We start from the raw sequence: 27936 nt of genomic DNA on the forward strand, positions 1-27936 counted from the left end.
AAGTCCTGTATTTCTTAGTTCTCTACTCATTGGTACTAACTCAAACCCTACTATGCAGTCTTGGAGCAAGATGTTCCTTTTAAGTAATAACTGTATACAAGAATGTTCATGCGTTTTTGCTCCCTGCAGTGAGAGGCATATAAAAGGTAATTAGTTTGTCTTTAGTCCAAATCAAACATGAAATACTGACATGTATCAAAGCAAGTATGCCAGGTTGTTTCTTTTAGTATGCACTTTCCCTGCCCATGGCAGCGGGGCTGGAAAGACATCTTTTTTTCAGGTCCCCTTCAACCCAAACCATCCTATGATTCTATAAGATATACTTTTTTTCCCTAGCATTTAGGAGCCTATATTAATGTTAAGGCCATTTGTGTAAATCATAATTTAAGCTATTTAAATTTTGTAGCAAGAAGGTAAGGCTTTTGTTTTCATGCATTAGTTCAAGGATAGCCCTGAAAAAAAATGGGTAATAAAGATCATTTTGGCCCTTAAAAATCAGGATGTATGGAAATCAAGTCATTGCATTATTATTTGGGAGCAGGAAAATTGACATTTTTTGGACTAGAACTTTGAGATGGCTTAGATTGTTTCCTTTACCGATGTTGTATTACAGCTTCTTTGACAGTGCCAATCTATTTGCTTATTGAAATCTATGTATATATCTGCTATGATGATTTTTGTGTTCCCAATCTTTAAAGATCACAAAACTTTCTGATGTAACAGTAATGTGTTGGTTTTACTGCTAATTGTTAGTTCCTGCTGTTCAAAGCATGTATGTAGATAAAAATATACTAGTAAGATGCTGCAGTGCCTATGAGCACTTTTACAATGTGATCTGCAGTAAAAGCACGTTAACATGGCTGTCTGAGGCTGGATGTTCTGAAAAAAGTCATACTGAAGATAGTGACATGGTTTAGTCAAAACAACGGCAACTTTGTGATTCATCTACCGATAAGTACAATTTCATAATGTATTTATAGTGAACAAAATGTTCTAACAATAAAACTAATGTGCTAATCCTTTGCTAATTTCAGAGCTTGTAATGCAGTGTTTACAGCATTAGACCATTGTCAGGAAGCTGTAGAAATAACCAGTGAAGATCATGTCATTCAGGTAGGGGGGGAAACTTTAACTATTTTATAGAATTGGAAAAGAAGAACCCCAAAGAGATCTTTGCACAGTAGTTCCTGTTCTATTTCAGTATTTTAGTTTTGTTGCCCATTAGAAAACCTTGTGCAATTAAGTGCCTAATTTTTGGATGATGCACACTGATGCCTGCTGAATAAGACTTTTCCTTCAGTAACTGTATTTAGATTATAATTTTCAGTAAAGTAATGTTGTTTATGGTAAAACCTGTATTATTCTCTTTCTGTGCTTTCTGATAGGAGGTTACATATCGCTTGCTGTGTTCGGCTTCTTACTTGAATAAAATGTTTCACCATCACATAGTATTTTTATATGAGAAACACCTAATTGTAGGGATGTGTGGTTGTGGTTTTAGCCATATAACTTGTCACACTTTGATAGGTAAATGTGAGTAATTATCCTTTAAGTACGTTTCTTTAGATACTGACATAAGGTACTTTTGTCTTGGCAGTATGTTAACCCAGCCTTTGAACAGATGATGGGATACCACAAAGGAGAGCTTATTGGCAAGGAACTTACTGAATTACCTAAAAGTGATAAAAATTGTGCAGATCTTTTAGACACCATAAACACATTCATCAAAAAAGGAAAGGTAAGCAAATAAAACAATCTCATTGCTATAGATTCTGCTTTATTTTTTATTTATATATTTATATATTCTGCATTATTTTTTATCACTCTAGGTTTAAGAACACAAGGTGTGTTCTTCATGAGTGTACATATAAGACCAGAATTCTGCTCCTCAGATTTCTAAGGAGCACAACAGACCATGTCACAGTGACTACAGATTTCATTAGCTTTGCTTTTAGGATCTGACTTAACTTCTACTGATCTGTTGGCTTAAGATCAGTATCAGAATGTTTCCTCTGTTTCTATTTTGCTTATAGCCCATGGAGTTTTTGTTAGTTGGAATGTAACAGTTTGTCCCTCAGTCAGTCTCTCAGGTGGCTGAATCATCCAACCAAAGGTTTAACTGTTCTGTCAAACTGCAGAGCCTTCACTGACTGCATACTTGAAGCACCAAAAAGTATCGGCACCCAGTGGGGTTTGTTTTTCTAACTACAGTTAGAATTCTATCTGCAGAGCACTGTGAACTCCTGTTGTTGTGGTGATGGGCCTGGCAATATGTTCCCCCAATCCAAGCAGCAGTCTCTTATCCCATCTCCCATGGGTTGCAGAAGTACCTTTCCCTGTCTCACATTCTGCTTCAAGAACTTTGGGGAGTTCTTGAACCTCTGAATCACTTCCAGCAATGATCTGAACTGGAGTCACTGTCTGGAGTTGTTTGCAGTCGAACCTTGATTCATTAGCAGTACCTGCAGGCCACTCCTGCTGCACTCCTCCTCATTTATATGGGCTGCCCAGCAGCTCACACTGCCTACTTAAAGGTATCTTTCACCCATTTTCCAACTTAATCCTACTCTGCTGCCATGTAGTTCCCTCCTTAAAAATATTTCTTCTTTGAGGTTAGTTGAAGGACATCTTTAGGTCAAGGACTTTTGAAATTTAGCATACATATTGCTTGACAACCGACAACTTCAAAGCTGAATGGTGCTCAGTACAGTTTGTTTCTGCTGGTCCCTAGGGAGGTACCCTCTGGATGTGTTGCAACCACTGCTGCTTATGGTGGTACCTAGCAAGAATGTTTGTAACCCCTCTAAGTAGATGATTCCTGAAGTTCTTTGTAAAAGTTGTATGCGCTCTTGTAAGAGAAACATAGTTACACTGTCCTTATGTTAGCAAATGACTGCGAAAGGTGCTATTCTCTATTAATAAATTTTATACTATTTTAGAAAAGACAACTATGAAATAAAATGTAACAATTTACTATGTAAGGATTATGCAATAATAAATGAAGATTTGACTGCAAGCTATGTATTCTTAGATGCTGTCTTTGTTGTGTGTGTTTCCTTAGGAATGGCAAGGAGTTTACTATACAAGAAGAAAATCAGGAGACAGTATCCAGCAGCACGTGAAGATAGCACCTGTGATAGGTCAAGGAGGGTAACTAACTTGTCCAGAACATATCTGCTTTCTGGTTTTTAGGGCCTTCTTTCTGCTTTCTCAATCTGTAAGTTTGGCATGAGCTTCCATGTATTTAGCAGCTGGGCAATCCCCTTGTTTGTGTGTGTGCTTGTACATGCTCCCACGTTTGCAGTGTAGAATCGGCACATTGCCAAATTCAGCTCCCAGATGTGCAGGAGAATTCCTGAAGGAGCAAAAGCATCAGGTGTCCTGGGACAAAAACATCACTGTAATGCTGAAGAAGTGCTGGTCACCCAGTCATCGTGCTGGTGTTGGGTTTGATATCTGGTTTCCTGAGGGCATGGAGATCTCTCCTATAGAAAATAGCAGTATATCACTTCACTTCTCTCTTTACCATTTGATATGGTAACAAGTGATTATTTCTGTTGCTAGGAAAATAAGACACTTTGTGTCCCTCAAAAGGCTGCATTGTACCAACGAAAACAACAAACAGGTATTGTATTTCTTTCATGTGATAATTTTCATAGCTTTTAGTAAAATAATATATTTTGGCTTATCAATTTTTGCAAGCAGATGTGATCTATATTCTCAATGAGATTCTCATTGATTGTTGGAGCAAACAAGAAAACTTCAGCATTTGCATGGGCTATTTTCATTCTGTAGGACTGTTGAGTAGAGGAAGAAAGGCTTTAATTTTCCTGGAGCACGAATGTGACAGTTGAGTCCATGATACTGTGGAGCAACACAGACCATAGTTCAAAGGGAGTTCAGGGCCTTCTTTCTAGACCTGCTCTTGACAGTCTATCTGGTGTACTTATGCCTAATAATGACCTGCGCTCAGTGGTCACAAGGCTTGCAAATGTGTTGTTCTTAAATAAAGTGTAGCCTTCGTGCAGCACCTGAGACTTCACACACTCATTAGAACAAGTGTTCTGGAGGGGTGTCATTGAAGCCGTAACCCAAGTAAACCAGCAGCAGCAGCTGACCCAGGTCTCTGCAGTCCAGGCACACATCCACACCAGCTGGTCCTGCAACAAGCTGGTTGTATGGGGAGCTGTTTGCTGTAATCTGCTCCTGGTGTCCACCCGCTGACAGTGTCTGAGGCAAATGATCATATCACATGCTTTGCCCCAAAAATACTCTAGTACATGCCCTGTAAAGAAGTCTAGAATTCTGTGGGCAAAGAGTGAAATCTGTCTTTAGCTTGTGGTCTGTAAGGGTGAAATAGGAAGTGGCTGGCAACATTTTAGACCAAGGATGTGCTTGGGAAACATGATATGTTTCCATGTTGTTTCTGGAAGGGGTTATGTATCTTATTTAGACTTTTATGTGCTTTTACACCTGATATAGGTAAAGACATTTATGCAGAAAAAGTATTTAGGAAGTCACAAGTATATCTAGTTGTCCCTTCTTTAGAAGAACAATACTGAATATTAACACATTATTGGAATACTGCTACTACTGGAAAAATTTCATAGGTGGTAGTCTGTAAAATTTGCCCACCGAAACCATCCGCCTTGCATAAGTTTTGTGGACACAGGTAGTCAAGGAAGAAAACTGCATAACTTTTGGAAGAACTTTGAAGGTCTGTCACTGAAAAGCAAGACTCATAATACTGTAAACTGACCTCATCTTTGAATTAACCATGGTTTTTAGTATTAGCAGCAAAGTATTTACATTCACAGTATTTTTTAAAATCTCAGGCTAGAGTGCAACTGAGTTTTGTAACAGAAGCAGTGATAAGGTTATGTATTCTAATGTATTCTCTTTAATTCATTGTTTAAAGCTCTTTATTGTTTTTTCATTTATAGCTGCTTTGATATGAAAGTGAGATACAATCTGATCTTTTTTTCTTTAAAAAAACCACAGCTGAAAGACTGGTACAGAGAAGTGTAGATATGATACTATACTCTTATTGTAAGATAATGAGTACAACACAATTACAAATTTGCAGCCTTCTGTAAAAAACAGCAGTAGGAATATAGAAAAAAGTCCTTTTCTGGTTTTCTTTGCCCAGCTCATTGGACTGTGTAAGCCAGTAAGAATCATAGACTAATTTATCTTGAAAGAGACCTTAAAGATCAGCTAGTTCCAAGCCTCCTGCCACAGGGGACACCTTCCACTAGACCAAGTTGGTCAAAGCCCCATCCAACCTGACCTTGAACACTTCCAGGGATGGGGCATTTACAACTTCCCTGGGCAACCGGTGCCAGTGCCTCACCACTCTGACAGTAAAAAACTTCTTCCTGATACCTAATCTAAACCTGCCATCTTTCTGTTTGAAACTGTCCCTCCTTGTCCTATCACTAGATGCCCTTGTAAAAGCCCCTCTCCAGTTCTCTTGCAGGCCCCTTTAGGTACTGAAAGGTGCTGCAAGGTCTCCCTGAAGCCGCTTCTTCTCCAGGCTGAACAACCCCAACTCTCATCTTTTCCACGTAGGAGAAGTGCTGCAGCCCTCTGGTCATCTTTGTGCCCTCCTCTGGCCCTCCTCCAACGGGTTCATGTCTTTCTTATGCTGGGGCCCGTCCAGCGTGTCAACCACCCCACAAATCTTGGTGTCATCAGCCAGCTTGCTGATGATGCACCTGATCCCACTGTCCATGTCCCTAACAAAGATGTTAAATAATACTGGTCCTAATACAGACCCCTGAGGGGCACCACTCGTCACTCCTCTCCACATGGACACTGAGCCATTGACCACAACTCTTTCAGTGGGACCATTCAGTCAATTCCTTATTGTCTCAGTTTAAAGAGACTGAAATGTTTGCTAAAGAGGATGAGTTATGAGACAGACCAAACTCCTCTCTCTCAGCAATTGTAAATTCAAAATTTAGGGGCTTTAATCAAGGAAGTGTGGGGAAAAAAAGAAGAAATAACAACCCTTTATTAAAAGATATATGTATGTTGGCAAGAACGGTAACAGAACACAAAAAAAACCTAGACAATAGTCCTGTACCCAAAAAAGTTCCCTTCAAACAAAAGAAACAGTCTGAATACTTCTCTGTCTTTTAGCGCAGTTCTAATCACGGTTGGCAGGAGCGCTGTTGGACCACTGGAGGTGCAGAGCCTGCAGTGCTCAGTGTTGGTCTGCAGGGGGCGCTGTTGGGCTCTGGCGGTCACCGCACGGGAAGGGGGTCTGGGGGGATGGTCTCAGGTCACGGGAGAAGCCGAAAAGAAAATGGGGGACCCTTCCCCCAATGGAAAAAGGGGGAAAGGAAAACAGTCCACCCCCACGGAACTCACTGTTGTCTCAGATGACGGTGTCTCAAGGCTCCTTCCTTTTCTCCCAGTGAGCACACAATTCTCTGATGAAAACCCAGTAGGTCCCGGCTGGAGTCACGAGGCAGCGTGCGAGCTGACCGAGGCCGGTGGTCAGGCCTCACCAGGACGAAAAGCCAGAAAAACCGGCTTCCAGGCCTTTTCTCCAAAAATGCCTGCACAAAGACCCTGTCTCTGTTCCAGAGAGAAAACAGCAATCTGACCTGTCCTGTGTGAGGGCAGCCAGCAACTCCCCAAACTCCTTCCCCCCCCTCACTCCAGCCTTCAATGGGCCATTAGCTAGGAATGCGGCTTTGCCAGCTAATTGTAAAGCTTTTTGTAAAGCTAATTGACTGCCTTCCCCCTTCCCATTCGAACTCCATCTTACTTAGGGGGAAGAAGAATTCCCCTATTGGATTTATAACCTATAACACTTATCCACTGAGTGGTCCACTTGTCAAATCCAGGTCAAATTTTAGAGTCAAGGATGTGCAGGGAAGTATCAAATGCTTTGCATAAGCCCAGTTAGATGACATCCCCTCATCCACCAATGCCATAACCCTATTGCAGGAAGCCACCAACTCTGTCAGGCATGATTTGCCCTTAATGAAGCTGTGCTGGCTGTCACCAATCACCTCCTTATTTTCCATATGCCTTAGCATAGTTTCCAGGAGGATCTCCTCCATGACTTACAGGGCACAGAGGTGAGACTGATTGGCCTGTAGTTCCCCAGGTCTTCTTTTTTTTTTTTTCATATTTAGAAATAAGGGTTCAAGTTTCCCCCTTTCCAGTCACTAGGAACTTCACTGGGCTGCCCTGACTTCTCAAATATGATGGATAGTGACTTAGCCACTTCTTCCATCAACTCCCTCAGGACCCATGGATGCCCATAATGTCCTGTGCACTTGTGCACCTTCAGGTTCCTTAAATGTTCTCAAACCTCTTCTCCTACAGTGGGTGTTTTTTCATTCTCCCAGTCCCTGCCTTTACCTCCTGTGACTCGGGGAGTGTGGCTGGAGCACTTGCCAGTGAAGACTGAGGCAAAAATATCATTGAGTACCTCAGCTTCTCCACGTCCTGGGTAACCATGTATCCTGTTCCCTTCCAAAAAGGGCCCACATTTTCCCTAGTCTTTCTTCTATAACGTACCTATAACAGCTTTTCTTGTTGCTCTTGACATCCCTGGCCAGATTTAATTCTATCAGGGTTTCAGCTTTCCTAACCTGATCCCTGGCTGCTCAGACACTCTCTCTGAATTCTTCCCAGGCTACCTGTCCTTGCTTCCACCTTCAGTAGGCTTCCCTCTTGTCTTTGAGTTTATCCAGGAGTATTTTGTTCATCCATACAAGCCTCTTGGCATGTCTGCCTTACTTTCCTTGTTGGGGTGCATCACTCTTGAGCTTGGAAGAGATGATCTCTGAATATTAACCAGCTTTCTTGAGGCCTTCTTCCTTCCATGGCTTTATCCCATGGCACTCTTCCAAGCAGATCTCTGAAGAGGCCGAAGTCTGCTGTCCCAAAGTCCAGGGCAGTGAGCTTGCTGTGTGCGCTCCTCACTGTCCTGAGGATCTTGAACTTCTCCATTTCACGGTTGCTGATGCCCAGGCTGTCCTTGAACTTCACCTGCTTTATCAGCCCTTCCTTGTTGATGAGAACAAGGGAGCTTATGAAACAAATTTTATCTGATAACTCATGTCCAAGGCGACATTTGTATTCTCTGTACTACTGGCACTGATGGAAAGCACCACCCTTCATGTCTTTTTAGTATGTGTTCATAAGCAGTTACTGGTGAATTGAGCACAAATTTGATAGTCTGTGGAGCTTTACACATTTGGTAATCCCAGGGAATATGGCCTTCGAAAGGTTCTCCACAGATATAGAGGTCTGCTACAAAGGCTAAAGACCACAGCCTAACAGAAAGAATGGTGTGTGGAAATGTAAGGTCCCTTGGGGAAAAAACAAGGTGCATCCAACACAGCTATGTAATTATTCTGTTTCATTTCTGTGGTTGAAATACCTCCTGCCTGTAGGAGATACTGGACACTGCAGTATTCCTGAAATCCATGCCTGAATACTTGCAGCAGCAGAACATTTCTTTACCCTAAAAAAATTAGGTTCTTTTTCAAGCCACAGATAAATCTTTACAGCAAGATAAAAGGAAATCAAACAAACTATTTATTTAGTTACAGAGCAGTAAAAGCTGTCATGATTCAAATTTTGATGCAAATGCATTGACATAATTTTAAATGCCTGGATTTCAGCATTCAGACAATGTATGTTGACTTAGAAACATCCCTACATATTATGCATTGTTTCACCTTAAAAAAAGTAGATATTTGCCATTACCGATACCTTCTGTAAGGGATATCCTAGTATTTTTAGGGATCACTGTGCAGAAACCTTCATGTATTTCTGTGCCAGATTTATAACATACAAAAATTTAGCATGCTACATTTATGCATGGAAAAAAATTTATGTAAGAGAGTATTAAGCATTTTTACGGTGAAGATTTATGAATGGAGATTGACTTTCATGTGACTATTTCCATGCGCTGAAGCCTAGGTAATTATTAATGCTGCTGTTGTCAATTTGAGACCTGGCAGGATTGAGTCCAGTGTTTGCACATTCATAAATTTACAACAGAGGTGTTGTTTCTCCTCTTAAGAACATATTGACCCAAGATTAACTGTGTGACTGCCCTCATAACTTACCTTACATGGCTCTTTCAGGACATGCCTGCAGAAGGGGAAGAGAAGTATTCAGAACAGAAAAGTGGTTTTATTTTTTCAGTAAAGCACTTGGAGGACTGTGCCAATGTTTCTGCCAGCTGTGCAGCAGACAGAGATACATATCCACTGGCTCTGAGAGAAGCTTCAGGCTGGGACCAGAACGAGCAGTTCAGATGCATTGTGTCACTGTACCATATCTGATGAGATTCCTTAATCTTACTCTGTATGGACAAGATCATTTCTCTTTGAGTTTCTGCTAGGTTAAAAGTGTTTAAAATTTATTTTTGGAGGAAGAGTCACTTCTTATGTTCCCTTGAACAAAATTTATATGGAACATGAGCACAGGATTTCCCTCTCCTCTTTTTTTTTCTTCATTACAGAAAACCATATCTGAATGTTATGGGTTTTTTCCTTTCCATTTTCTTCTCTTTCCCTTTCACACTCTTTACCTGCTCCCCTCCGCTGCAAAGAGGAAAAAAAGATAGTGTCTGCAAGAATGACGGAAAAGAGAATGTGTATCAGAGTATGTGTATACAGAGAGTATGTGTATCTTCTCTAGTGACTGAAGTAAAAAAAGTAATGCATTATTTTTAGTCCTTCTCAGTGTCTCTGTTAGCTCTAATGAAATATATCATGTGCTAATTTTAGAAGAAAGACTTGAGGAACTGACATTTTTGTTCAGGTTTCCTATTAACAGCAAAATACTTTCTTGTAACCACATAACAAAGGAAAGGATGAAGTGATTAGCAGGTATTAAAATGCCATGAATTGGAGACTGCTTTTTTTTCTGAGCAGAATGGAAAAGCAGAGGAACATTAATCTGTGTTACTGTAGTCCAAGCAATATGTGTAAATTTTAAGATGATGGAAATATCCTATGTAAATTCTAAGAAAGCTTGAAATACCTGTTGTTGGAGCTACCCAAGTTCTCTCAGAAGCATAAATAATTAAGATTTTGTGTTTAACTTCTTCATTCATGAAAATTATTAAAAATTACTTGGAAATAAAGTTCTGATGAATGACACCTACCTCTACCCCTCATTTGCCAGAGAGTTGTTTTTATAACTGAGTTTTCTGAAGTCCAGTTTATTAGTGACCTATAAAAGGATACATGCAAAATTAGCTTAGATAGTGCTAAGAAAATGTTTTTTAAAGCGCAAAAATTAATGTTTTGGGATTTTTTTTATTTTTTGCATTTCATTCTTTCAGGTTCATATGCAATTTGCACTTAAAACAATACCTAAAAAGAACATCCGTTCTCTTGCAAACACAGGCATTTAACAGGAACTTAGTATATAAAAGCACTATTGTATCTGCAATTATCTGCATGACATATCTGTTTCCTTTCATATTATTTCTCTACATCTAGCTGCACCTAAAGAAGAGTCTTTGCCATACACCTTCTTTTTAAAAATAACTCAATGGAACATTCTGGATAAGAACAGTGTTGAATGTAGCCCGTTAAAGTATTTTTGTATTCTTTTGCCTTACATATATATTTTACTCCAATCTTCAGGTGTACAAGAGTCACCATGAAGAGAAGTACACAGGAGACAATTCTCAATCAGGTTAGAATACTTTTACCTCTATATGCTGCTGTGCTGGAGGTCATGGCAGGGTTCTTTCCCTCTATCCAGTAAGCAGTCAGAGCTGATGGTCAGTGATGGATGCCAGCTGCCACTGATGTTGCACCATGAATTGGATTTATAATCCATAATCAATAACCAATAATAATATAATCAACAATAATTCAGTCTCCTGTGCAGAGCTCTTGTTGTGCATTTGAAGTTAGGATGCATTGCTCTTCATTGTATTAAAACACTGTGTCTGATCCTGAGGCTGGTGTACCTTGGCACCCCTTTGTGTTTGAAATGTGGAATGTGCTGATTTGTGCCAGCACACCTGCCCTAGTGTTTCCAAGTTTAGGACCTGTCAGCAGGCCACTGGTTTGGCCCCAGCACAGGGCTAAGACAGCACAGGGCTAAGTTGTCTGAGGTGTCCAGGCCTGAGCTAGTCAGTTCGTCAGTGCTGAGTTGTTGCAGGATGTCTGCAAAACCCTTGCCCTGTGTCTCAGGTGGATTTACTTACTTGCAGACAGCACATTCCAGCTCTCATTGACTTCTGCAGACAGCTTTTGACTAAAAGTGTGGAGCATAAGGGGATAGATAATCCCTTCCTCCAGTGCTGTGTAGTGTTTGGAATAACACTTTTATCTGAAGGAGGAGGCACCAAAGGCCAATTTTAAGCTTGTGACTCCAGTAATCTCAGCCAGACGCAGCACTGATGTTACTATGAGTGAACAGGTTCTCATGCCCTATTACCTTCTGGCACCTGAGGCCCTGCTTTGAAAGATGGACAACGTTGCTGTGCAATGTCAGGCAGCTTCTGATTTTCACATGGGAAGAGGATATAACATGCCACAAGCACGGGACAATGACTGTTTAACATCCCCTGCTTTTTCAAGTAGCCCAGGACGCATACAAACATCAGAGAGCTTTGTGATGCCAAACAGCAGTGAGCAGGGGGAAGAAGAGACAATATATAATTGGCTGCTCTCATTCCCATTGCTGCCATTAGAACTGATCCACAGTATGTTAAACTGCTTACTCCCATGTCCCTGTAATAAAAGCAGATTTTCTTCTCACTGTTTCTTTCCTGCAAACAAGAAGGTGAGAAAGCCTATGAATTAAGCCAAAGGACAACTGTTACTAGTTAAAACATTTTTACTAGCTTACTAATATTTTAGGTTTGCTCATTTTTGTGACAGATTTACACAAGACTTGGAAGCCCCATCCCACTGATGCCATGTTGATGACTAAGGTGCAGTGAACGCAGACAAACTTAGAGCATGTGACGTAGGTTATCCTTCCCTGAGGTCCATGGCTGTGCTCCAAGAATAAATTTCTTATTTATTCTTATCCATGGGCATATACCAGTATGTGATGAGCATAGAAAAGTAATCCATGGGTATTGTGCTGTTTGTGATGGTGTGATTTGTACCAAATCTGGATGACGAGATATTCTGCTCACCAGGTGAAGAAAAATTTTTTATTTAGGCATTGTAACATTTACAGATGAAATTGTAGAATGGCAGAGAGTAGCTTTTAGGTGCCTGTCACTCTTGGGGTGGCACTAGCAAAATTTCTGACTTGCTAGTTGGCATTTAACACAAGGAGAGTTGTCAGCTATAGCCACTCACAGCTATGTTTATGTGTAAATCCTTGCTCCCACTCTAGTGCCTTATGATAAACTAATCCAAATGTTAATGCAGGAATGGGGTTTTTAAGAGGAGTACTATGAAATAAACAAATAAAATTATTTAACATGCATTAGTTACGCCTTGCTCTTAGATGTCAACAGAGGAAAATGCTTTCAGGTTCTCCAGTTTAGACTACAACAAAATAAGAAGACCTATCTTCTAAATCTGTAGCAGAAAAAGAGAATTAAGACAGAAACTGTATTTCAGTAATTTTTAAGATGGACAGACTTTTAATTCTGGAGAATCATATATTAACATTTTATTTTGCTAAAGACAGGCTGCTTACATCCTGTCTTGTGACATGGTCTTTATGTTAAGAATATCAATGTCATGATATTTCTGATTCTTCAGATGGTTTTATCTGCTTTTAAAAGCTTACTGGGGTCTCTGATCCCTGAGTGGCATTTCAGACACTCTTGGTTGTTGTTTTTCAACAGAAGGGAGACTGAAAATTTTAATGTTTTGGAGGAAAATTAAATTTTACCACTTTTTTTTTTTTTTGAGGCTCTTTCCTAGTATTTCATCTAGCTTTTGAATTTGGCTGGATGTGATAATTTCTCTTGCTTTAGTAAACATTAGTTTCAAGAATAACAGCTTTTTGCATTGTTAATTTTCACAGCAACCAAACTGTTTGTTTATAATCATTCTCAGCATGCTGGATTTTTCTTTAACACAGGGTACAAAAAATTACTGCAAATAAAAGCAAAAGCTGTCTGAGTCTGAATTATGCTTGGGCTGGAAGACTGTAGACTGAGATGGGACTTCCTCACTTGGCTAAAGTTTTAGGCTGTTAAACTCAGGCTTGTTCAGTGGTTGGTGGGAAGCAAAAGGGCCTTGCAGGAGTGGTTCAGTGCACCTGCCTGAGACATCTCTCCTGAGGCAGGTTCTCTGATAACCACCTTAGACATCAAAAGCCTGCAAGACTGCTGCTTTTAGGAAGCTAAACTTAGGTGAAGCAAGTCTCCTGTTCCATAAGGCATCCTGACTTCCTTGTGAAACACCTTTCCACGTGACTTCAGACAAGTTGCTTTAAATTGATAGACACTGAGTTCCTTGTTCTGATGTGCAGAGATTACAGTATTTCCCTCGTTTATGTCGTATTGTTAAGATTGTTTAATTAAATTTTCATAACTTTAGATGGAAGAAGCTTTGTAGATGTTTTACTTCATGCATTTTTAAAGCTTTTGTTTTGTATTTACAGAATCCAATTCCTACAAATGCAAGAACAGAAGAAAAGACTCAGTTGATGTTAAGTCAATAACATCTCAAAGTAGTGATGGTAAGAAAGTAAACTGTCAAGAATTATTATATATTGATATATAATATTATAAATATATATTTTTACAAATAAATAAAGAACAGACTTGGCCTAGGCAATAAAACTGCAGAAGATGGACCAGACAGATTCATAGCTGATTAAAGAGAAATTACTCCAGCTTTTTATAACTGCTGCAAAATTTCTTTCTTCCAATTTACAAAACAGTGCCCCAGCACAAGTACTAGCATCGCTATATGATGCATGGCAGTGCAGAGTGCCTTCATAGAGAGGAGCGGCTGTGCCAAGGTATAGGAGAAGCCTTCTAAAAGTGTGTGATGAAGTGTTAGTGCCACCTCTCTCAGAAAGCTTCAGCTTGTGCTCCTCAACCAGTATTTTTGTTTTATTAGTGTTGAACATGAATCCCTGTTGAACAGGGATTTATTGTTGCTGGTTACTTGAGAGCAGTACTTCTACTCCTGATCCCATTTACGACTGTTTGCTGGGGCTGGGACGGTGGTGGCAGAGATTATTTTCTGCCCCTCTATGTAATGAGGGAAGGACAGCTTATGGGGAGCAGGAATGGGTTTTATGAGACCAGTTGTATCACCAAGATGAGGGACTTACACACACACTCACAGGAGGAGCCATGTCTGACAGAGACCCACTGCAATCAAAGAGCAACTGGCAGGTACTGGGCATGAAGCATAATAGGTACAGCTTCATTCCAAAGTGAAGGACGCATGGAAAATCTGATAGTAAAAGTAAGGGGTGCTGCCAAGGAGGTCAACGACAGAGCAAGAAATGAAACAGTAAAGTAAGAACCTGCAGGAGGAAATACAGAAGTGGGACATGAGACTGGATTCTGTTGTGCTGTTCCCCAGCCTTCTGCTCTTTAAATGCTGTCATCTGATTTAGTCTGTGGCTCTTTTGAACAGCAGCTCCAAGTTTACAGACCCGACGGTACTCTTCAATGGCAAGGATTCACTCAATGACCATAGAAGCTCCTATCACAAAGGTGAGTCCTGAACACTGACTTTTCCACAATCTCAAGAGTCTGGAGTTGCTCTCATAGGGAAGTATGTAGTTGGTGAACAGACAACCAGAGGTTTCCTGCACTTTGTATTTAACAGTATAATATAAATAACTTTTTTAATCCATACTACTTTCTACATCTCATCATTGCATTCCAAATCCTAGTCATAAGAAAGAATATGAAAAAGGGGGAAAGTGTGCCCTTGTTAGATGCACTGCTGCTAGCAGGAAGGGGACACTGTTCTGTTGGGCTGTGTATGCATAGGAGGATGTGCTTCCAGTCTCACCTTTGCTCTTGCTATTGATATTTATAAGACAGCATGCAGAGGAGGGAGCACCTGTACCATGTTCTGTCTCCCCCGCTTTCCTGCAGTCTTTTGTTCACTGTGTTACACAAAACCCTGTTGCAAACCAGCTGCATAGTCATGCCAGGGTGCCAGGTATCTCCCACCCTCATTTTTAACTCTCTCCCCATCTTTTCTTGCTCTCATCAAGCTCTTACTTCCCAATACCACTGTGACTGTAAGAACTTTTCCGTATCCTCAGTCATACTTGCAGAGGGAGGCCTGTAGTGCCCTTGCAACAGCCCCTGATTGCTGGAGAAGACAGCACTGGGGCTTTCTTCTGCTCAGTCCTGGCAGAGCCAGGAGCAGCCCTTGCTGCTGCCGTGTCATTGCTGCACTCCCAGATTGTGGCTGAGGCACAAGGTGGGGTTCAAACAGCCATCCTCTTCTTCTACAGCCAAGCTCTTTCTGCTCTATGCCCTTTATTTTTCATGGAGAAAACTAAAGCTTTACATGCTATATCAGGATATCTGAGTCACATCCAGAAATTTACTTGTTTGTTTGGGTTTTCCTCTAGGGATTGAATGATTGCTTCAGAGCAGAACTGGATATGCTGAAGGACTGGGACACTGCTAGTTTTTGGTCGACCCACTTGCAACTATTTCAGATATTTCACACCCTTCTGCTTTCACTTCCCAGGAGTCTGACAGTTAAAAACAGTAGATGGATACCAGGAAATCTGAGCACAAATTTACATTTTCAGAGTTGTACTTCAAGGGTTGGGAGAATTGCACTCCATTTGCTAAATGAGAATTAGCATAATCAAGTCAAGAATAAAGAGTTTGCAATAAGAAAAGAAAAAAGTGTCATTCACTTTTCTTTGCCTGCCTCCTTAATCTGCTTTCAGGTTATTAACATAATTAATGCTGCCCAGGAAAACAGCCCAATCACAGTAGCAGAGGCCTTGGACAGAGTTCTGGAAATCCTGCGGACAACAGAGCTTTACTCCCCTCAGCTAGGTACCAAAGATGAAGATCCTCACACAAGTGATCTTGTTGGAGGTCTGATGACTGTGAGTAAAATTGATGATGAAGTTACTACTGTAAGTGTCCTATACAACCCTTCAGTGCTCTGCTGTGCTAAAATGTCCCAAGCAATGGGAAGGGGATTCATCACCATTTCACTTTAGGATTTCGACCTCTTTATCAGCAGTAGGCACTAATATGTAGTAAGATATGGCCACATCTCAGTCCATTGGGTACATTCATCCTCACGTATAAGTGAACACAGTTGCCACTAGAAACTGTATCATCCAGTGTGATTTGTCTCAGGAGATACTGAAGGAGATACCTTTTAGAAACTCTAGAAGCTTAGATGGGATTAGAGGGATTGCTCTACAGCTGGTCCAGTGTATGAGTGAGGTTGCTTTAATCAGGTTCTCACTTTGGTCCTGTAACAGCAGCAAGAGACAGACTGTCTATATTTCATCAAGGATTTACTCATTTTTAATGTACACTGAGCTAATTCCTACCAAAATAATATAAAGAAAATGAAAAATAAATTATAGTGGCTAATTTGAATGATGAAATCCTGCAGGTGCCAAAGAAAGGATCAAAGAGGGCAATACACTGTATAGTTAATAATATCCTTTCTGGAGATCTCATACCCGTCTTCTTGGGATCCTTTCATGTCTGTTTTGAAAAATCTTAAAACAAGGATGGTGCTTATAATGGTTTTAGTACCCAGGAATAGTAGCTAAAGAGAAAATGCATGTAGTGTTTTTGCAACTAGTGATGCATGGTCACTCTGCCTAAAACTTATGATAAACTTGGTTTTTTTTCCAGGATGGCTTGAGAAGACTGTCAGGAAATGAGTATGTGTTTTCTAAGAGTAAGCCACCGTTTTAAACTTCCTTTGCATGTGTGACTTCCTTTGTCAATGCTGCTGACATAGAGCTTCGGGCTTATTTGCAGTGGCATATATGCCTTTGGAAATGGTTGGCTAAATGACTGCAGAACAAGTGCTAGATTGCCTCCATTTTGGAGTTGAAGCAGGTTCAAATAACTAAAATAAGGCATTTTGAGATGTTAGCGAAAAAATTGTCACTCAAAGAAATGTTCACTGATCTTTTTGGTTAATGTTCAAACGTAATAAACCTTTTATATTATAGGCATTTACAGACTTTTTCATGTAAGGAAAAGGTTGTTTTTCTTGAAAAAGAGTTGTTTTATAAATGGAATTCTGCAGGGGGTTGCAGTAGTATAGGGGGAATAATCCAGAAATGTGTTGATTCCCAAATTCCATTTCAACAGATATGAACCTGAGCCACAGTCACCTTCCGGTGCCAAACACCATCAGTGATGTTCCACCCTGTATTGCACAGCTCCTAGATAATGAGGAAAGCTGGGACTTCAATATTTTTGAGTTGGAGGCTGTTACAAATAAAAGGTACTGGAATCCTTGCCCTGGGTGGCCAGAGAAAGGCTGTTGACGAGCTGTAGCAGAGAGCGCTTTGCTCTGGAAAAACTGAAGCAAGACATAGTAAATCTGTGACAGCTGTTTTTGCTTCACTTATGTCCACTCTGTCCAGGTGACACTGTTTGGCATAGTCTGATGTTGCTACATGCTAGATGTCCTGCAGATGCCTCTTTTTCCTGCTCATGTAAAAATGGTCATGCTGGAAAAAGCAAGCCTCTTCCCTCCCTCACCTAAATCATCCTATGATTTGGGAAGGTCTGAGGCAACTGTGGCTTTTGATTATAGGGATTAAAAAAATGGAATGGAGGATAAACCAGTGATATGATCAAGAGACATCAGTAGTTTTGAGGTCATGCAGACTGCAAAAATAATCATGTCATCCACAGAGAAAAGTGGTTTTCATTCCAAGACACAAAGAATCAGAGACTATCCAGTCTTTTGTACTCTCTTTGCAGAAAATGGCCATTTTAGGAATCTGCCTGGATTTAATCTGCAGATGCTGGGTTTTGATTATGCCTTTCTCAGCTCAGAGGCTCTGCAGATCATCTTGTATGAGTGAGAAATATGACTGATGGACTCTCTCACAGGCAATGCAGTGTAAATGATAACCCAGAGTGGATCTGGATTTAAGAACCAAAAAGATTAGAGGTTTACTGTTTCACACATGGACTGCCCATCATTACACACACACACACATATACACACACAGCAGTTTACATTTGATATTTGACCTTTTTTTGTCTTATAGCTTCTTAGTCTTTGGGATGTCTCCATGTCGTGTTCAAAGACTGCTTTTCCTCCTCAGGGAAAAAATAAATGTATTTTTGTTTGATTGACAGATACTAAAAGCACAAAAGACCTGGGCTTTTAAGATGTTTTTTCTGAAGCCACAGGAATTGTTCAAACTCTAATGGAATTACACCATTTCCACAAAACATATTAAAATAATGTCTAAAAGGATGGTAGATACACTAATTTGTAACCTTGGCCAGGCTTTTGAGAGGCTGTAGATGTGCAATTTAAAAAGGTTTAACATTCCCCACCCTTTTTAAGGTCTTGTTGTTTCCTTCATCAAATATATTGCTTTTAGAACAACACAAGTTCCTATTTTACAACAGTGCTTTTTTCTTCTATTGTTTTTCAGGCCATTAGTGTATTTGGGCTTAAAAGTTTTTGCCCGGTTTGGGGTCTCTGAATTTTTAAACTGCTCAGAAGTAACGCTGCGGGCATGGCTGCAGGTCATTGAAGCCAACTACCATTCCTCCAACTCCTACCACAACTCCACACATGCAGCAGATGTCCTGCATGCTACCGCCTTCTTCCTTGGCAAGGAGAGAGTTAAGGTAGAACCCTCACCTAGGAGTCCTCTGGGCTAGGATTTCAGTGTGTTTACCATTTTATGTGTGTCATCCAAAAGTCACATGTTTAAATAATCGCCCTGGCTTCATAAACTCTCTCTGCCCTTGAAGTCTTCCTGTGAAGCCAGCAAGCCTATACAGTTTCTCTAAAGTCTGTTTATACAAAGTAACTTTTTTAAGTAGCAATAATGGGGGTGGGGAAGGAACCTGGCTCTTTTCTCTGTCTTGGTTAGGAACAGCTCTTAATAAAGTTTTGCAAAAGCTTTGGAGAGGGAAGTGTGAGCTATTCTCCCAATGATAGAATGAGTGGGAATGGTACAAAGCTGTGCCTGGGGAGGTTCAGATTGGACGTTAGGAAGCATTTCTTTACTGAGTGGTCACAGGCTTCATAGAAAGGTGGTTGATGCCCTGAGCCTGTCAGCATTTTAAGGCATTTGGGCAACAACATGCTTTAACTTTTGGTCAGCCCCGAAGTGGTCAGGCAGTTGGGCTAATGATTGTTGTAGGTCACTTCCAACTGAAACAGTCTGTCCCACTGTATTCTAAGATAAAAGGTGTGTAGAGGCAGAGACAGTACAGATGCATTCAGGCAAGCACACACAGAGGGAATCTCTAGATGATCTATCCATTAGAGAATTTTATGCAAAGATATTGCTTAGGTGACAGCATAGTAAAAAGCTTATTTAAAGAAAAGAGTATATGGGTAGGGGTGGGAGTGAGTTTTGTAGTAGTTAATCTGTGGGCACAGTGAGTGGAAAATGATTGCAAGGAGGTAGGATCCTTACACTGAAGCTTGTTTGCGTAATCAAGGGTACCTAGAAACGATCAGAAAATATTTACCGTAATTTTTGTGCCACATCATAATTTTTCTCTCTTCCTGTAGGGAAGTCTGGACCATTTAGATGAGGTAGCTGCATTAATAGCTGCCACCATTCATGATGTAGACCACCCTGGACGGACCAACTCTTTCCTGTGCAATGCAGGCAGTGAATTAGCTGTCCTTTACAATGATACAGCTGTATTAGAGAGTCATCACACAGCACTGGCGTTTCAGCTTACAACTAAAGACAGCAAATGCAACATTTTCAAGAATATTGATAGGTGTGTCTTCTGGCGAAGAGGAGTGGCCGTGTGTGGATTGCTTGTTTGGCAGTTTTAGTTTGGGGCAGATTGAGAGCCTACCTTCTAAACAAGAACATATAGTTTACATACAGATATTAATATTTAACCTCTTCCAGAATCCCATGTAGACATGATTTTTAAAAAGGCTTTCATTTCTCCCTTCACCACCCCCATCTTCCAATTTGTAATTTTTGGAATCTTATAGAGATGTTAAATAATCTTTTATGGATTACATTAACATGGTCCAGTTGACAACTTCCAAGACTGCATTTTGGCCCACGGCCTTTTGGTTGCAGGAGCCTAGAAATTATTTTTCTGTGGAATATTTTCCCACCCCAGCACCTAGATGCTGCATGCTGTGTCTGCACAAGGTCCTATGCTTCCAAGCACTACTGCATTCACATGGGGCAGAACAGGTAGTGGCAGACCAACACGAAGCTCTGCCAGATCTGGAGGCTCCCTGTGGCATGCTGTAGCCTGGGAATTCCATTGCATGAGCCTAGCTTTTGCAGGGACAAGGTGAGAGGGAAAGAGATCTGAAAGAGCCTGACCCCAAACAGTATTGTTTTTGAAAAACCTGAGCTTTATGTTCCAAGCTAGCATACAGTCACATGGATGTGTTGGTGCCATTCCTGGACAACTTGTCTTAGTGTTATGGCATTATGAAACTGAGTTGTAAATTTTTACTAACCTCAGGGGATTGATTTTCATCAGGCAAAAATAACAGAGCTGGAGGAACCCAGAGAGGAACGATCTAGTCCATTCTTCCATCCCTAGACTGTTCCTGTCTCTGAAGGTGCAAGCTCACATGCTGAGCCCTTGGGCAGCATTTTGCAGCACTGTCTAGGCAGGTATGAGGAAAGGACAGAGCTATGTCTGGCAGGCTTGTGAGCAGGAACTCTTTTTCTTTCCTAGAAATCGCTATCGGACATTGCGCCAGGCCATTATCGATATGGTTTTGGCAACAGAGATGACGAAGCACTTTGAGCATGTGAACAAATTTGTGAACAGTATCAACAAGCCCATGGCACTTGAGGAGACCAGCCCACACGTAAGTGCTTGGGGGACTTTACACCCTCAGGCATTTCAGTTAGGTTCTTCCAAGACAACTTAAAGTATCATTTTCATTCACCTTGATTAATTTGTGTTGTGGTAATGCCCAAAATGACACAATCAGATTTGTGACCTCACACATCAAAGTGTTTCTTGTTTTCTATGTCTGGCTCTGTCCTTAGCTCATTTAAACATTTCATTTATAAGCTTTGTCTTCAAAGCCATCTTGTATTCAGAAAATATGCAGGTGGGTGTTGTTTTACATGGAAAATTCTGTGCATGAAGCCAGGTTGGCACTTGGTCCTGTCTCCAAACAGTGGGATTTGCCTGAGCCTAGGGTTGTAACTGAGGAACCTACCTTGATGGTTTTGGGTCTGTGTAATCTGGAGCCTTCAAGGCCTGAAGAATACCTTCCTGAGACCTCTCCACTCCTGACTGTACCAAGAGATGTCCAGGCCTTTATTCCTGTCAGTTACACAACCTAATGCTCCAGCCAGGGTATGTTTCATAAGCTGCCTTTGACTCTCCCATGCCCCTCTTACCTTCTCTTGTTGCCTTCAAAGGCTGAGCATTCAGGGCCTGACAGAGTTCTCCAGAGCAGTGTTACCTGAGGAAAGACTACATTAGCCCACCTTAGTGAAAATAGTGCTTTGTTGGAAACTGAAAAAAAAAATCAGACAAAATTGAAAGTCAATGATACTAAAAATAAATAGAAGTCACTTCTGGTAGTTATCTGTAACTGGACTTTTTGCACTGTAGGGTGTCAAGGGTACAGAAATCAGTCAGGACTGGTAGGGTTTATGACTTTAGAGACAGCATTATGTCAGTTGAACTGAACTACTTCTAGGAACTGCTGAGCTCCACTCTCCCAACAGTTTGAGCTGGAAATCACAAATGCTGCTGAACTTACCTCACAATAAAAGTGCAGCCCAGAACCACTTGTACTACAGACTGGTTGTTTCCCCCCAGTATTAGGTTGTTCTTTACTATTAACAGTGGCTCTTTCTATTTTTGTCTTGAACAGTAGTTAAGGTGCAGGGTTAATTTGGCAGCTCTTTGCTGGGCTATCCATGCTGAAAAAGAATTAACTGCTAAACATAAAGTTAGAAGATTAATGCCTGAACTGGCAAAAGTCACTGCAAAATATCTCTCCATAAACCACAGCGACATGAATTTAGTTGCTGTGGTAAAAAGTACTTATGTTCAGATTTTGACTCAGGAGTTGAATTTAGCAGCGAAGGGAGAACATAATCACACAAATATTTTGAGAACAGCGTTAATGCCATGATGAGCTGAGGTGTAGGCTTTTTATTACTCCACAAGGAACATAATATACCTGTGCCTTTCTAAACTATTGAAGACTCGGAATATGATGCCACAGTGGACTTGTAACAACTACCTTGTCACCTCCACCTGCTCTCCAGAGCAGTCAGTAAGCAATTTAATATTTTACTGTCTACCAAGTAGAGACTTTCTGCAGTCAGTCTGCTGCCCCTGTGTTTTCTTACTGTTAATCTCATAGATTACCTAAGACTGCACCCTTGCTCATAACTAAAACCAGAGATGATTCCAGGCTGAGGGTTCAAAGTCTGGCATAAAGAAGGCAGTTTTATGTGTAAATGTGCTGGAACTGAATGTCAGAGCTCTGCTTTTCTGCATATAAAAGTAATGTCAGTTGTGCAAGTCAGTTCAGCCCCCTGTGCCTGCCTCAGTTTTCTCATTTAGGAATGAAAATCTAACTCCAGAAACTGCCGTAAGTGAAGCAGTCCCCTAAAATCATCACCCTCAAATTTAAACACTCAGCACTGAGGATCATTTATGAGCTAGCAGTTGGTGGATGCATCTGCTATCATGGTCCTCTTCCAAGAGGACAAGTCTGGGATGCAGAGAAAGTGACTTCCTACCTGATAAAGAGCCTATAGCTCTTTATTTTACAAACTTAGCTATTAATTCTCAGAATCTTCACAACTGTAATATGTACTGGGGTTACAATTAGTTACTTAGCAAGGCTGTAGTTCTCAGACATCACTTTCTTCTCCAAATTCCTGGTGCTCTGCATGACATTAGAAAGCGGCAGACTGGGTGCCTGCTTATTGCCCAAGTGCAGTAGAGCTGATAATGACACCCTCACTCCTGGCAGCAGGGGATGTGGCCCCTGGTCCCTGTAATCATCTCTCCTTTACAGAGTGAAGGCAGCGACACTGAATGTACAGCCAATATAAAGAATTTTCCAGACAACCAGACACTGATCAAGCGCATGATGATTAAATGTGCAGATGTAGCAAATCCATGTCGGCCTCTAGAGCTGTGTATTGAATGGGCAGGGAGGATTTCAGAGGAGTATTTCGCACAGGTACGTATACTTTTATGATTTGACCATTATATTATATAAGAAAATGCACATCAGCTGGTCTGCTGTTCCACACAGGGTCTGCTTGGTGTGACCAGAGTCCAGACATGGGTTTTTTTTATTCCCAGCCAGAACTGGCCCATCAGTTTCATGCAGAAGAATTCACACCAGGCAGTTAGCTCGTTTGCTCACCATGAAGCTCATTGTACAGAATGGTGAAAAGGAAGTTTTACATTTTCAACTTTCTTTATCTGGCCAAAACAAAATTATTTGATTAGTCTTAGTCAATTTAATTGGCTGAAATTCAAGACTGTCACCATTTTAGCTTCTAATCCCAATGAAGAAGCATGAAGATCCATGTCTGATGCAGTCCTCAGCTGAACCACTGGGATGGCCCTTTCTCTTCTAAGGTAGGACCTGAACTATTGTCAGTGTAGGCAGATGAGTGTAAATACTCAGTGTAAATACTTATGGCGTGGGATCTCTCCAGACAGAACTGAAAGCTCAAGTTCACTTCTTCACGTTCATTTTTTTCTGACAGAAATGTACCAGCTTCCTGAAAGTGAAATACTCTTTTAGTTCTTTATTTGACCAATTGATAAAAATCTTAGCTTTTTTTTGCCACTAATGGTACAGAAATCAGCAGCAATGAGTGGAAAGACAGAAAAGTGGGCATGCCTACCATCCAAATTCAGATCATACATCTGATAGTTATTACTAAAAGAAAATTGTAGCAAGTACTTAGGGCATGTTTGAATTTCATTTTAATCACAGTGAATAAATTCTGTCATGTCCTAAGTAAGATCAAGGATCTCTTAGGCTGCATCTCCCTAGCAGTCAAGGTGTCGTAAGCTAGCTTTAAATTGCCCAGCTTAGGCACTAGCCTACATGCAGCAATGTGAGGTGCTCAGAACTGTTCTGCTGTTCATTCACCTCATCTGCTAATTTTGAGGACTGCTCTGCTGCTAATTCCAGCATAGGTGCTGCCCATACAGCTTAAAATGGGACTTCTTTTTTGTTTGTAATTTAGTTCTAAGAAAGAGTTGAAGTGATTTGATCCTCCACCATACTGAGTGCAACAAAACCAGCCCTGTTTCAGTTGCGGACACAGAGCTAAAGGGCATACCTTTACTTCCATTCATCTTGATACCAGCAGAGAAAGTAGCCTCGGCAACAGCCTCTTCTTACTTAAAAGACAAATGGTTTGAAATAGCCAGTAGAGATGTGGAAAAATGGAGAGACAAGTCCTCTGCTAAAGGACTCTGCAACCCCATTTTCCATTTTTTAGCTGGTGTACCCTAATCACCTGATTAGAGCGTTCTGTCTTGCTGGAGCTAAGTGCAATCACAGAACTACAAAAATAAGAGTACTTGTGAAAGGGAAGGGATGTTGATTTCAGTCCCTGTTCCAGATGAAATAATGCACATGAAATTGAGGCAGTTCACCTCAGGTGTTCTAAGGTTTGTGTCAAATCTCCTACTGCAATTCATTTAATCCCCTGAGCTTTGCTACTCCAGCATGGAAGTCAGCAAAGCTTTAGTGGCTAACTGGACTTTTGTCTTCTTAGACTGATGAAGAGAAGAGACAGGGTCTGCCTGTTGTAATGCCAGTATTTGACAGAAACACCTGCAGCATCCCCAAGTCGCAGATTTCCTTCATTGATTATTTTATAACAGATATGTTTGATGCGTGGGATGGTAAGTACTTCTGCTTCCTTTTTCTTCCTTGGTCTGAAGCAGATATTCCTACAGACCAAAATGACTCATCTCAAACTGGCCTCCACTTTTTTGAGGGTCGGTACCTGTATATAAGCAGTACAGCACAGGATATTGTGCAGTGATACTGCTGAAGCCCGTTTCACTGCACAAAACACACGCTTTATAAAGTTGAGCACTTACCAGGCAACCTATGTAGAGGAAGAGTAATGGCTTAAAAATAAGCTTTTTCTCATCTACGGTTTTTTTTTCCTTTAGCAATGTATTTCTTCTGAGCAGCAGAAGCTAAGACCAATGTGGTTGCATGTTAGCATAATTTAATAAAGTCATCCTGTATTAAGAAAGGGATTTTCTTGAAAGAGAAACACACTTAAAAAATCTTTCCCCTTTTAGTATTAGTTTAAGGAGCTGAAGGCACAAAAGAAGTAGGAGAATGCCAATTTCAGACAAGTTGGGCTGTTCTTCTGCCCATTCTGTATACATAGTACAACTGTTTCTCCTGTTCTTTCAGCATTTGCACATCTGCCTGTTTTGATGCAACACTTGGCTAATAACTATAAACACTGGAAAACACTGGATGATTTAAAGTGCAAGAGTCTGAGGCTTCCATCAGAAAACAACAACTGACACAAAATCAAAAAAAAGACCTCTTGCTCTACCAGTTTCACTGTGAATCACTTACGGACTCTTGGCTACAAAGGGGATGATATTACCTTTCCAGTGAATTAAGACTACGTAACAAGAAGGAAATATTTCACGCATAATTTTTAAGCTTCTCTGAATTCTACAGAAAAATGTTTTTCAATGAGGCTATATAATCCACAGACGACTAAGTGCTCTTTGGAAATAATATTTTGTGGCAGCAAATGTACTTCTGAAACTAATTTCTAATACTGAATATGCACTTGTTGAATCTTGTAGTTGATACAACTGTATTCACTAACACTTCACACAACTGTTTCTCAGACAGAAGGGCAATGTAGTCACCAGGAGAGTGATAATAGCGTGACAAATAAGCATAAAAATTTCCCACTTATCTCGTATAAATTTCTTCCAATTCTATCAATGTTCTTCAGCTCTCTGAACCATACTTCTAAAAAGAATATGCACAGTAGAACAATAAAACCTCAAACTGGATATAGTAAAAAACCCAAACCTGGCACCTTTTAAATCAACCTTCTTGTTACAGAGATTCTCTCTCAGAGCACCACCTGTTCTTTCTTTTCCATATAAAATCTTGGTAGGAGTCAACGTCCCCTAAAATTGATCATATAATGAAGGAAAATAAGCATGTTGTCTATAGCTGGTGCCATCCACATGGTTCTCTGCCATCTTACAGACATTATCATGCAAGATTTCATCACATTTTACACGAAAACTATTGTGGCACTTGATCACCATCCTTTTTTTATAAAGTGGAGTTTGTACGCATGGTCATCACTTTTATTAAACTGATCTAAATTTTATGATATGTTCATATATTGTGCTACTTACTTCTAGGATGAACCTGTTGCTTTTTAAAAAAATTTCCAGGTTATAATTTATAACAGCATTATAATTTTTACTGCTTTATCCTCCTAATAAAATGATGGTTTGTTTTGTGATGTAAAAAGTACTTCAAAATATGTAAATAAGTTAGAAATCAAACATAGTTTTCATTAGTTTTAAGATATGAAATTTATGCTAAGGCTTTCAAAGCACAAATGCATATTTTTGTACATCTCATTTTAATCACAGGCAGAACATGACTTCAAATTTTAGATTATTCTCAGATTATTCAGTTAATAAATATGAGCAGAACTGCTGATTTTTAACACTGTGCACTCCAGGCTTCAGGCAAGACTGTCAAAGCTGTGGCTGCAGTTGAAGAAGCAGTCCACTCCCCCTATGCTGTATTAAGAATCAAACTGGAAAAAGAAAAAAAAAAAGGCAAATAGCATTTAGACTGCTGTGGTAACATAGCAACAATGCTGTTTACTGCAGGTAGCTTACATAATGTGCCAACCTTTTTTGTATGTTTTGTACCAAGTTCTGAAACAAAAGGAAACATTCATAAAATGTATGTGCAGAGAAATGTATATAAGCTATATTTTTGTTAGAATTGTAACAGATCCTTACTTTTGTCATAGCTAAGGCAGGTTGCTGTGTATTAAAATGCTGCGTTGTGTATACTTGAAGAACTGTGTTTCTGGTGAAGCGTGTTTCTTCATTCCTTCCTATTATCTATGGCAACATTCTTCAATGGATTTTTATTCCGATTAGTTGAACCTCTGTTTTCTAATACTGTAAACTGTTTGCTTTTTCCATTCCTTTATTTAGAACTAGTGCTCTCAGTGGTTGTACCTTAACTATTCTGATAACTGAATGCTCACTGCAGCTTGCATTAGAGAAAAGAATTTCCTAAGATTCAAAGCTTAAGTTGTTAAATACAGCAACACTGTAAGACCACATCCATGTAAAACATTTCAATTCATAATTTTTGTCACACTTCTGTCACAAGAAAAAAAATGTGAACAGTGGAAGGAATCTAAAAAATAAAGTTCAACTTGTGAACAAGAACTGAGGCCAAGGTGTTAATGTGGAATCAATATATTTGTTGCAAGATCACGTGTTTCTTCCCAGAGTCAGACTAAATAAAAAAAGAGCAATCTCTGTGGAGCTAGGTCCTCTTTAGGAGCGAAATAAATCAGCACAGATTAATCGTCATCTGCCAGTTGTGTCAGATCTCCTAGACTAGTTCAGTGACTAACAGCTGCTTGTTTCATGCTATAGTCAGTGCCCAGATGTGTAAAACAGTCACCTCAGAGTTGTAAAAGTATTAAGAGTAGGTCTGATATTTACTTTTATGGTGTGAACATATGGAATTCTGTGTTACCGCAAGGTGGAAAAAAGTTTAAAACAACGTAAGA

General features: G+C 40.2%; 1 protein-coding gene across 4 annotated transcripts in view; it reads left to right on the top strand.

Moving 5' to 3' along the window:
- Positions 1 to 25977, top strand: part of PDE8B (phosphodiesterase 8B) — a 74003-nt gene extending 48026 nt beyond the window's left edge. For 2 of the 4 annotated variants that reach the window (XM_027671596.1, XM_027671598.1), the window contains exons 7-22: positions 1035 to 1113; positions 1598 to 1738; positions 3062 to 3150; positions 3565 to 3625; positions 10635 to 10686; positions 13579 to 13656; positions 14571 to 14650; positions 15859 to 16023; positions 16796 to 16841; positions 17264 to 17399; positions 18574 to 18772; positions 19671 to 19888; positions 20825 to 20960; positions 23148 to 23315; positions 24880 to 25009; positions 25539 to 25977. In XM_027671596.1, coding sequence (XP_027527397.1) covers positions 1035 to 1113; positions 1598 to 1738; positions 3062 to 3150; positions 3565 to 3625; positions 10635 to 10686; positions 13579 to 13656; positions 14571 to 14650; positions 15859 to 16023; positions 16796 to 16841; positions 17264 to 17399; positions 18574 to 18772; positions 19671 to 19888; positions 20825 to 20960; positions 23148 to 23315; positions 24880 to 25009; positions 25539 to 25654 — 1894 coding nt within the window. In that variant the 3' untranslated portion in view covers positions 25655 to 25977. The remainder of the gene's footprint in view (positions 1 to 1034; positions 1114 to 1597; positions 1739 to 3061; positions 3151 to 3564; positions 3626 to 10634; positions 10687 to 13578; positions 13657 to 14570; positions 14651 to 15858; positions 16024 to 16795; positions 16842 to 17263; positions 17400 to 18573; positions 18773 to 19670; positions 19889 to 20824; positions 20961 to 23147; positions 23316 to 24879; positions 25010 to 25538) is intronic. The other 2 variants (XM_027671597.1, XM_027671599.1) reach the window with 1 other exon arrangement.
- Positions 25978 to 27936: the final 1959 nt, after the last annotated feature.

The sequence above is a fragment of the Neopelma chrysocephalum genome, unplaced genomic scaffold (assembly GCF_003984885.1).
Source record: "Neopelma chrysocephalum unplaced genomic scaffold, ASM398488v2 Primary Assembly neopelma1_97102, whole genome shotgun sequence".
Lineage (NCBI taxonomy): Eukaryota > Metazoa > Chordata > Aves > Passeriformes > Pipridae > Neopelma > Neopelma chrysocephalum.